Raw genomic sequence first — 11760 nt, 5'->3', positions numbered from 1 at the left:
ATTAATTAAGCTAATATGGTTGTGTATGGATTATATTTGTATATTATTGTTAGCTATACAAGAGAGATACCTATGTGTTGCATTTCTACGAGGAGTGAGTTGAAGAGCGTGTTATAAGTTGCAAATTAGAAATATAGCATGGTGATGTATAGAATCAATTTCCATCTCTCGCCCTATAAATTTGAGATAGGCTTATATGTGAACTTTGGAAATTAGTGGAATATCAAATTTCAAGCCAAATAGCCTAGTTTATTAAGTAGATTTTAATTTCTCAAAATAGAAGGATTCAAATGGCCCCTTACACTTTACAGCAATGGGTGATTTTTATTCGACCAGTGTACGGTATGCGGAACACAACAGCAAGAGGGCGAACGTTACTGGTGGTGCATGCATGATATGATGCATGTGCATGAATTTCAGTGGACTCCACACTCCAGGTATTCTTCATGCAATTAAGCATATGGTCCAACATATGCATCAAGTCGTCTAAACCAGAGAGGCCTCCCCGCACACGCGCGCCGCCGGGTGGTCTCGGGTGGCTTCCTCGGGCAAGAACTCCCTTCAGAAGTGATCCGCTCGAGCCACTGACAATATGCGGCAGGCCTTGTCCAAGGTCAGCTCGGCCTCCGTCCGCTCCTCCCCGCCGAAGAACGGCTGTATTAAGATGGCACCGGCCGGGCGAAGGCGCACGGGAGGTAACGTCGCCGACATGGATGCCCAACGCTAGGCGACGTGGTGGACCATGTTGGCCCCCGAGCTATCGCCAACGAGGAATCAACTAGAGACGTCGACGGCGGGGACCGGTACGAGGTCGGTCGGCAGCGGCAGGGGGGTCTCGTCGAGGTAGCGGAGCGCGGCGACGCCATCGTCATATGCTGTCGGAAAACGATGCTGGGGGGCGTGGCGATAGTTCACGGACACGATGACCGCCCGGATCTCGTGACAGAGACGGCGGCAGAAGGCGTCGTAGGGGCGAGACGATGGGGAGCCCAGCACGAACCCGCCGCCGTGGAAGTAGACAAAGACGGGGAGCGGGGCGTCGTCGTCAGCGATCGCCGCCGCCGAGGGGCTGAACATGCGTATCCAGAGGCCGCGGGAGGCGTCAACTGTGATGTCGGCGGATCGGACTTCCGAGGCATCCGAGCTGGGCGTGGCGCCCGTCTTCATGAGAAGATCGTGGAAGAACTCAACGGGACGCCGGATACAGCCGTGCAGGCAGTATGCTACCGGGAGGGCGGCTAGCATGACGCGCACCTTCCACGGCAGGGACGGCGTGCGGCGGGGGGTCCTGTATCTGGAGGTGGAGCAGCCCATTTCTTGCTTTGCATAGGAATGAGGAGTGTCGCGTCGGGTGTGTGCACCGCGTGTATTACTGCAGGAGCCGCAATGCGAACGCGTGGTGTCGCGCGCCGGAGATAGGTAGGTATCACCGGCCTGTATAGGGAAGGGAACGGTTGCTTGAGGTGTCCAATGAGGTTGAGCTGGTGGTCCAAGAGCAGAGAGTCGTACGCTGGAACGAAGACCGTGGAGCGGTGCAGCCACGCGACACGGCCTCGGCACGGAGATCTCGATAGTACAGTAGCAGCTGCAACCAACAACTAACAACCGAACCGCTAACGACTCCAGTCCAGCGTTGGCATCGTATCGGCACGGAGAGCTCGATAGTACAGCCACTACTACAGCGCAAGGATACACTAACATCAACTTGTGTTAATTTAGGTTGGAAAAAGTGTTACTAGCTCTCTTAGTAACACATTTTTGTTTGTGTTCTAATTGGCCATGTTACTATAGACTGGTTTATTGTAACACATTTACTTATCTACCAGAACATTTTTCTAGTGTTACAATGATTTTTGTTGTAACACTTTTTTTTTCTCTAGTCACTACCAGAAACTTCTAATTTGCCGAATGTTTTTATGTTTGCCGAGTGCATTCCCTTGGACACTCGACAACAGCAAAGAGCTCTTTGCCGAGTGTTTCGCGAAAAACACTCGGCAAAATAATTACACTCGGCAAACAAAAGGTTTGCCGAATGTTTTCTTTTTTTTGCACTCGGCAACATTTTTTCTGAAAAAGAAGAAGAAAAAAAAACATTTGCCGAGTTCCCCCGATCTGGGACACTCGGCAAACAAAAATATCTACATAACCGCCCCAGCGCCCCACCCCTCCTTCCGCACCCGGCCCCCAGCGCCCCCTCCCCTTCTTCCTCTGCATCCGGCCCCCAGCGCCCCCTCCCTTCTTCCCCGGCACCCCTCCCCTTCTTCCCTGGCACCGCCCCTCCCCGACCTTCTTCCCCAGCGCCACCCCTCCCTCTCCCGAATCCGGCCCTCCCTCTCCCGGATCTGGCCGGTGGAGGCCGGATCTGGGCTCTGGTGGTGGCGGGCGGCGTGGCGGCGGGCTTCGTGGTGCTGGTGTGGTGGTGGTGCGTGGGTGTGTTGGCGGTGGCGTGATGGAGGCATGGGTGCGCTGGCGGCGGCGTGGTTGTGGTGGCGGCGTGGGGCGGCAGCGGGCATGGCGGCGTGTTGGTGGATCTGGGTGCTGGTCTTAGCGGTGGCCATGGTGGGCGGCGGCCGGTGGTGGCAATTGTTTTTTTTTTGCGAAAAATGTTTGTCGAGTGTTTTTTGGGCACTCGACAAAGTCTTTTCCGAGTGCTCGACGGAAAACACTTGGCAAAGTTAGTTTGCCGTTAAAATTTTTGCCGTGTGCCCTTTGCCGAGTGTTACACTCGGCAGGGTTTGCTGAGTGTTTTAGTGGCTTTGCCATGTGCACTGGGCACACAGCAAAGCTCCCGTTCCCGGTAGTGAGTAACACTTCACATTATGATAGAACGTATAGTTTGTAACACATTTACTAATCTTTTGGAACATTTGCCTAGTGTTATAGTGATTGTCCGCTGTAACACTTTTTTAGTTCTAGGAACACTCACTACAAGGGTTTCAACCCTGATGCAATGGCCTAAAAGTATTCCAATAGGCCAAAAAGTGTTGCAATAGACAAAATTGCAACACAAAAATTTTGTTGGGAGGTGTTGCCATTGATGTCGTAGCAATAGGTTTGCGCAACACTTCATTTTGGTGTTGCAATAGATTTTCCTCTATTGCAACACAATAGAGTGTTGTTGCAACACCAAGTGTTGCAAGCCATAGTATAAGCAACCACCGTTGGTGTTGCAATAGTAACCCAGCGTTACCAGAGATACCTATTGCCACATTCCTAAAGAATGGCAATAGGTGCAGTGTCAATGACAATGGGTGTTGCAATAGACCTTACTGCCACGCGTCAATAGCATTGCAATAGATAGACCCTCTATTGCCACACTATCTCTGTGGTTGCTATAGGTGGAACCTTGTATTGCCACGACAAATATTTGGTTGCTATAGGTGGCCTCTATATTGCCACGCATATCATTTGTTTGCTTCAGGTAGAACCCTCTATTGCCACACTAAATGTTTGGTTACTATAGGTGGAACTCTATTGCCACACTAAATGTTTGGTTTCTTTTAGGTTCTATTGCTACACCATTAGTTTGTTGCTATAGCATATATTGGCACTGTCAAATGATGATGCTGACAGTCTATATTGCAACGCTTTGTTTATTAGCATCAAACGATATTGGCAAGCCATTAATTTTTCAGAACAATATATGGTCAAAAAAGCATTTGTTTGTACACATCTAGAATGAAACCATCCCATATCAAACTCAGCAACATACACACATTTTTCAAACATACACTTGTGTGTACACATCAAATTCTAATTAGCTATGACTACCGGTACAACAAAACTTGGCTTGACATTGGCCATCCTATCACTCGTGCGCTCCACTCAAACTCTAGCATCCTCCTGAAAAAAACATTGACATTTGGCATATGCGTCAGTTTTTTTCAGTACAATGACATTGCAAATCACATGTTCACAAGGATATGTAATTGCCATAGTTCATGTGTTTACAAGTTTCAACAATTAGATTAGAGATAATTAAGGACCATATTAGCACTTTTATGTAACTCAAAACTTGAGTTCTAGTAACAAAACAAGCTTCATAGACCATGCAACAAGGTTCAATAGTAATCTAATTTATGACCATACTAATTCTGGCTACAAAATAAATAATAAATAGTGCAGATCTCATAGAGTTTGAACATTTTCAAGCTGCTAGTGCAAGAGTAGGACAAAAAGATAAAATGGGAATAGCAGCAGATTTTAGGTCATTCGCTCTTTCCGGGCCTAACTTTCGGCTAAATTCCCTTGGCTTCACATTGTTGCTATTTGATAGAAACAAATCAAGCATAAATAAGATGAACATGATTACAATATTTTTTAAAAAACCATCAATACAAATCATATATTTATTTGTACAATTACACTATATATTTTTAGAACAGAAACTAAAAACCTGATAATGGCAGAATTGATGATTCACAATATTTAAATGACATGCTCATAGTTCACACAGGATTCACAGCTTTCACACAGCGAGTTCACACATTCATAAGACAAGCATATTCATACCAGTTAGTGATATTGAACTCCAAATAGAGAACAAAGCTCTTTTATTCCAGCTCCAATGAGAACCTTGGTTTCCTTCTTGCCAATATTCATATACAGCATGTACTCCTACAAAAGTTACAGTTCATGAGAGTTTTCAGTTAGTGAACCACATGCAGGAAAAATAATCATGAAAAGAACCAGCTATACAGCAAAATTAATGAGTTTTCAGTTAGTGAACCACATGCAGGAAAATAATCATGGAAGTACCAGCTATGCAGCAAAATTCATGAGTGTTCAGTTCGTGAGTTGTCAGTAGAAGCAGTTCAGCAAGTAAATTATCCTCAAAGAGTAATAACACTATGCAGCAAAATTCTTTGAAAACTACCAGGTCCCCCTTGCGCCAGCAAGCCAGAATTATAGCACATCATGTAATTATACATGGAACAAAAACATTAGTAACGACATTAGCTACAGATGGGTTGTCATTTGAGTCGTTTGTAGTATAATGTTAGCATAGTATAAGACTGTTTCAGTTGGATATGGGGACTCAATAACTTTCGATGTTTGGCGAAGCTGTCCTGTCTATGTGGCGAGTGAGGCTTGTTATGGGAATGTGTTCTGTGGTCACCAAAGATGAATAGCTAGTGGAAGAAGAAAACATTGAGGATCTGGAACTATGCACATGTCCAATATAAGCTTCGCCTGTACGGATTGTTCTCGCATTCAGTTTGAGCCGCTTGCACATGTCCAATATGAATCCTGCACCAAAAGAGTATTCTACAGTTGCTAGCACTACAATACATTGCTGCTAATCAAGTATTCACAAATAGTGCAGGGTATATGTAAGGTCAAGGATTTGAGTATCTAGGACTGAAATAAGAAGGCAAAGGAGATCATTTGCTCAAACTGAGGGCCTTTACGTACGGTTGCAGTACATCCCCATGAAAACTAAAACTAAAAGGGATGACTACTTCGTCAATTCAGAGGTAACTAGATTATTGTTCATGTGCTCTGGAAATGTAATCTCTGTGTACTGAAAACAGAGGGTATGGACTGAAAACAGAAGCTATTTTATTCGTTGCTGAATATACACAAATGCTACTGAATCATATTGTGAGTATTCAGATAAGTCCAGGCAAGATCAGGCACTTAATATTAGCCTTAGCTAAAAAAAATTGTATCAATCTAGGTACCATCGTGAGCATCAGTAAAGAGTTAGAACAGGTCGGTAACAAATTGAGGCAAAAAGAACCTAAACAAATTGAAATGCTATAAAGTCCAATATACTGAAGAACTGGCCACCTGTATATACCAAACAAAGACACATAAACACAATTGAAGTCGGCGGTATTCTATGTAGCAGACACTTAGATCAAAATTTTAAATTTAATATAGACTAAGGGGCCTGCGTTATGGATAACAAACCCATTCAAAAATTTGTAATCTGTTGATGAACAATAACACATGCACCATATAAACTGAAGCATAAGGAAAAAGCAACAGCGAGATAGCAGATGAACTGAAGCAGGAGGGGTGTGTTTGGGATTTCAGATGTGAGATAGTCGACTGATGTGTACCGATAATCCTTCATCAACTCAATCAAGTTGAAGAAGCATATCTCATCTCTATCCATTTCCATTTGCATATGTTTCTGTACTTCAGATGCCCCATCACATTCTAGATTTATGGTCCAATTATCCACAGCCATGGTAGCACAATCTAAATAAAATTTAGCACCAATAGGAAAATAAGAATAAAGCAGTAAGTATTTTCTTTGCCTATGCGAGCGAATGAAAGCTACTGCATAAGTTGCCGACACACTGCTACCTGCTTACCTAATTGTCGAAGTGCAGCGGCTAAGCTCCTCCTGCTACCATTGTTTTGTAGAAGTGCTCAGTTTTCAATGCAAGAACATGAATTGCACTAAACCATCTCTAATCTGCAAAACAAATTGCTTATCAAATATTTTGCCCCGTTCGGCTGGCAGAATTTTTGCTGAAACTGGCTGAAAAATATTGTTCTAGCTGAATTGTCATGAGAGAAAAACATTGTTCCGGCTGAAAAGGTAAGCCGAACAAGCTGAATATGGGGTAAGCCGAACGGGGCCTTTGCTTTATACGACATGTCAATTGACTACTAACAAAAAAAACTACAGTGAATCGCTGTGATGATTAGTCGACAATACCCAATTCAATCACAAGTAGTGGGGGAAGGATGCTAAATAGAAACTTACAGATGGAAGGAGAAAGCTCTGTGCGTATGCATGGGTTAGGTTATTGCTTCGTTTATGCTTTATTTTTATTGAATTTTTTGATTGCGTGGGGAAATTATCAATTTAAATATGATGCCTTGATCACTGACAAATCCAAGCTAGTATGGTTGTGGTTCTACTGTAAACCATTGAAGTATATTATTATTGTGGGAGGATGGATGCCGATGGCAGCCTGCCGCCGCAGCGCGTCAGGGCGTGGTTGTGCTGGGACGACTTCCCGGGGCTCCTGTCAGACTGCGCCGCCAGCTCGCCCTCGTACACGGGGCGCAGCAGGTCCAGGGTGCGACGGCCCCGGCGAGGCTTCGGGGCGGACACGCTGGGCAGCAGCGAGCCGGCGAGCGAGACTCCGCGGCGGCCGCACAAGCTGTGGCGGCGCACGACGTCCCGCGACAAGCCCGGCGAGGCTACGCGGTGGCCGCGCTTGGCAACGGCAAACCGACCAGCGAGGCTCCACGGCGGCCGCGCGATCTGTGGCGGCGCACGAAGTCCCGCAGCGGGACCGGCGAGGCTTCCTGGCGGCCGCGCTTCCGAGTCGTGCAACTGTCTGCCCCGAGCGCAGGCCGTTGCCTTGCCGCCCCGACAGGAACCCGATCTGACAAAACGACAGGGAACGAGAAAGTGGGGAGGGGATTTGCCCTGTCACCGCCAGACGCACGGACCTCCTGCGGCGTGCTGGGGTGACGGCAAGACGGGAGAGGGGTGAGGAGCTGAAGGTGGCGGCGCCTGATCGGGAGCCGCCCGTGTCGCCTTAGAGCGAGCGACGTGGCGGCAAAAAGTAACAACTAAGCCCTCCACAGTGTGTTGCTAAAGTGCTGCCAGAAAAGTAGAGAGAAAAAGTAAGCATAGCTCCTACTGTAGGGGTGCTGCCAACTCTTGAGTAACGCCAGAAAAAGCTAGAGCGATGAAAGTACTTGCGCCGGTTCCAACTTCTTTAAATATTATAAAGTTACTGTACAAGTAGCTGGCAGTTGAGCCTTTAAGAGGGCAACGGTCACATGACGATGAATATTTTATTGAAGTTATGGGTTCCATGTACGAAGTGGCACCGGTTCTATCTTTTTTACACACTACAGCTCTCCTTGCCTGATGCTTAATTTGCTGTAGCTGGACCCATGTTTTTCCTGGCCTCACTACCACATTGTGGACGGCAACAAGTACTAATCCAATAGCCAGGGTTTGGGCGCACGGTTTCGTGCAGCGGGAAGGGGGGGAGAACGAGGAGGCTTTTACACGTATGTCGTTAAGAAAGTTTATAATTACACACAAGTCATTAAAAAAATTGACCGCACACAAGTGTCATCGTTCTGAACTTCTTTGCTCTCCAAGCCATTCCGTTGGTGTTTTGCTCGTTTTCACCGTTTATGAGTCCTGACAAGTGGGCCCGGTAAGTCAAAATGTCCATAATACTCCTCTCATCCCTGTCCTCTCTCTCTCAAACTCTCTCTCTCTCTCAAACTCTCGGCCTCACGGCAGTGTCCAGCATGGCGCCCTCACGGCGGACCGCGCGGCGACGCTACTGGTGGGCTGCGCGTCCGTGCGCCGCGCCTCGGAGCTCCACGCCGCGGTGGTGCGCGCCGGCGTGGACCAGGACAAAGCCGTGGCCTTCCGTCTCCTGCGCGCGTACGCCGTGTCCGGCCTCCTGGACCTCGCCGTGGCGCTGCTCTGCCGCACGCCCGACCCGACCGCCGTCTTCTACACCTCCGCCATCCACGCGCACTCCTCCCGGGGCCTCCACCACGCGGCGCTGGCGCTCCTCTCCAAGATGCTGCTGTCCCCCCACGGCCTCCTCCCCACCGCGGCCTCCCTCTCGGCTTGCAGCGGCCTTGCGGTCGGGCGCGCGCTGCACGGGTACGCCGTGAAGCTGGTGCTCTCCGGCGAACCGTATGTGGCCACGCGCGCTGCTGGGCATGTACGCGCGAGCTGGGGGACGCCGCGTCCGCACGCTTGGCCGCGGCGCGTCAGGCGCGGTGGTGTCGCTCGCCGCCGACGAAGCCTCGGGCGCGCTCTTCGCGGTCAAGTCCGTGCCCGCGGGGACGGCGGCGGCCGAGCACCTACGGCGCGAGGGGGGCATCCTGTCCACGCTCCGGTCCCCGCACGTCGTCCCCTGCCTGGGCGTCCGCGCCGCGCGCCGACAGGGGTTGCCAGCCGCAGCGTCCTGCACGCACCGCACGGCGCACCCGCCACTGCCTTCTCCTCGTCGTCCGGCATCTCCTCCTCCACTCGCGTCCGCGCCCGGCGGAGCTCTGGCCGCCACGAGTGCGGGCGCGGGGGAGCTCCGCCCCGGCCGCCGCGGGCGCGCGCGGGCGAGCTCCGCCCCGGCCGCACGCACGAGAAGAGAGAGCGAGAGAGTTTGAGAGAGAGAGGATAGGGATGAGAGGGGTATTATGGACGTTTTGACTGACCGGACCCACTTGTCAGGACTCCCAAATGGTGAAAACGAACAGAACACCGACGGAATAGCTTGGAGAGCAAAGAAGTTCAGAACGATGGCACTCGTGTGCGGTCAATTTTTTTAATGGCTTGTGTGTAATTATAAACTTTCTTAATGGCATACATGTAAAAGCCTCGAGAAGAGTGGGCAGTGCTCATCGCTGGCGAAGGGCCGGACGAAGACTTGGGCAGATAGCGCAGGGATGCGGCGGCGGTCGTAGAGTCGTCGGGTCGTCGCCACTCGGCACTAGAAGGAGAGGGCACACGCAAGGCGGAACGAGAGAAGAAAAGCCAGGCTAACGTGATGAGCCTTGCCTTCCGAAACAACGTGATGAGTCTTTGCCTCCGATGGTGAAGATAACGCTGTGGCCGGAGCCTGGAGATGAACCGGAGTGAAGGGAGCCGCCGCCGCGGCGACCTAGGAGCTTCGGTCAGTTGGAGGGAACGAGGATTGAGGAGGGCCTTTGAGTTTTTCTGCTAGATAAGATTATTGGATATGACCGAGTCACCGAGAGCGGCAACTGTTACAGAGCGACAAATGGATTCCTAGGCGGGAAATTTTGGTGCCAAATAATTTCAGTCAATTTTTTAAGGAGGGAAACTAATGTTCCACTTGATAGACATCTGGTACGGTCCTTATATCTTAAAAAAATATACTACTAGATGTCTCTATCTAAAAGATACTTTATGAGTAATGACTACGAATATTGGTTTTGTGATAATATTAATAATATGTACCAAATTAGTCTTTTTTAAAGTTATGACTAATATTAATTTTAATATTAACGTAACACATAAATGAAAATTGTTTTTATATAATTAATGACATCAATTTATGTGGTCAATTATATTACTTTCTATTAGTAAGACAAATATTAATGAAAAATAGTTTCTTGATACTTGGCATTCAACTTAAAAGTAAATAATAAGGGAGTTGCTATATTTTAGGTGCTTGAATCTATGTTCATCTTATTTGAAATGAGTATTCGGGACCACAATAAATTCAAATAGAAAAGTCATCAACTATAAAGTTGCATAACTTTTCGAGATCTACCACTTTTGTTTTGATCATTCCTCCATCCAATATTGTTTGAAAAAACAGAATTTCAAATATGAGGAAATTCACGTGATTTTTTCTTGGATAGATGATTTCAAATGAAAAAGTCGTCAACTATAAAGTTGCATAACTTTTCGAGATTTATAACTTTTGTTTTGATCATTTGTCCATCCAAGGTCGTTTGAAAGAAGCGAATTTCAAATGTGAGAATTCATATGTATTTTTTGTTCGATAGATGATTTTAAATGAAAAAAATTGTCAACTATAAAATTGCATAACTTTTTGAGATCTAGAATTTTTGTTTTGGTCGCTCTCCATACAAGATCCTTAACTACCACTTCACATCCACTTATGGCTATAGAGCATATAGATCATTTGGTATTAACTTCTATAAAATCTTGTGAATCAAATATTTCAGCATCAAAATGACTTCAAATAAAAATGTTGACTTTTTTGGATGTTTATCCATCCGAGATCCTTTACTACCACTGCACACTCACTTGTGACTATAGAGCATATGGACTCATTTGATATTAACTCAATAAAATCTTGTGTTGCATATTTGGACATCCAAAAGATCTCAAATAAAAAAGGTTTGAACTACAAACTTGTAAATCTCGTCGAGTACTACAACTCTGGTATGAAATTCGTCTTCATTGAACATCAAACGAGAAAGTAATGTGTGAAGGTGTAAATTGAATACAAAGTAAGTTTTAAGGTTATATTTACACAAATTTCTATGCGGAGGAATATATTATTAACCTCTTCTATACTTACTAGAATAATGCCCATACCTTGCACGGGAACATAAGCATACGTGTTTTTGGATCTGAAACTCATAGCCTTCAGGCATCTTGCAAGGCTGGTGTTTTGGTTATCAATCATCAATCGGATCCAACGAAAACAAAGTTTTGAATAAAAAGCTATGATTTTTTTTCAAATTTGAGGGATCCAAAATAACATTTGAATAAATTAATATTTATAGTGAATAGTTCCAGCTATATCGAGATATATTGTGAGTTATTGATTATATAAAATCACTAGATCTTTTATCAACTATGTATCTTGGACGGTAATATATTCGTAGAGAATTTCCCATGATTTTGAAATACCTTTATATGTACTTTAACTATGTTGGAATTTATACAGTATAAGTAAGACATGTCTCAAAATTAAGTAATAATAATATATATAACTACAAATTTAGCATAGCTCTCAAGCTTTGCGTGAAAAGGAAAAGGAAATGAAATTCTCAAAATCTTGCCCGCGCTTTTTTCACTAATCTTTTCCTAAGCCAGAAGCGCGCGCTCCTGGCTTTGGGAGTTGTGATTGTGACCGCTCAGCCGTCCGTTTCCTTTCTGTATTCTTGCTCCAAATCCAAACCCATGCCACCGCCGTCCGCTGGCACCTTCCTCCGTTTCCCCTCCACCCCTCCACCACTAGCAGGCGTGCAACAGCTCTCTCTCTCACCCCCGCGGCATACACTCTCTCTCTCCCCCCCTCCCAACGC

General features: G+C 46.6%; 1 protein-coding gene and 1 long non-coding RNA gene across 2 annotated transcripts; both read right to left on the bottom strand.

Annotated features, from left to right (window-relative positions):
• Window positions 1-299: 299 nt before the first annotated feature.
• On the bottom strand, window positions 300-1388 carry LOC136502174 (probable carboxylesterase 18). Its single transcript, XM_066497646.1, has one exon. The coding sequence runs from the start codon at window positions 1312-1314 to the stop codon at window positions 775-777; it is 540 nt and encodes a 179-aa protein (XP_066353743.1). The 5' UTR covers window positions 1315-1388; the 3' UTR covers window positions 300-774.
• Window positions 1389-3642: 2254 nt separating this feature from the next.
• LOC136500715 (uncharacterized) lies at window positions 3643-7654 on the bottom strand. Its single transcript, XR_010770092.1, has 4 exons — window positions 6327-7654; window positions 6069-6210; window positions 4513-4617; window positions 3643-3843 (listed from the first exon to the last, which is right to left on the bottom strand). It is a non-coding gene; the product is annotated as an uncharacterized lncRNA (long non-coding RNA).
• Window positions 7655-11760: the final 4106 nt, after the last annotated feature.

The sequence above is a fragment of the Miscanthus floridulus genome, chromosome 13, assembly GCF_019320115.1.
Source record: "Miscanthus floridulus cultivar M001 chromosome 13, ASM1932011v1, whole genome shotgun sequence".
NCBI lineage: Eukaryota > Viridiplantae > Streptophyta > Magnoliopsida > Poales > Poaceae > Miscanthus > Miscanthus floridulus.
Note: the sequence above shows the minus strand (reverse complement) of the source record. Positions and strands in the feature narration are given on the sequence as shown.

What these genes read in the sequence shown, in the direction of transcription:
- LOC136502174 (XM_066497646.1), bottom strand. Translation starts at nt 1,314, where the DNA reads ATGGGCTGCTCCACCTCCAGATACAGGACCCCCCGCCGCACGCCGTCC.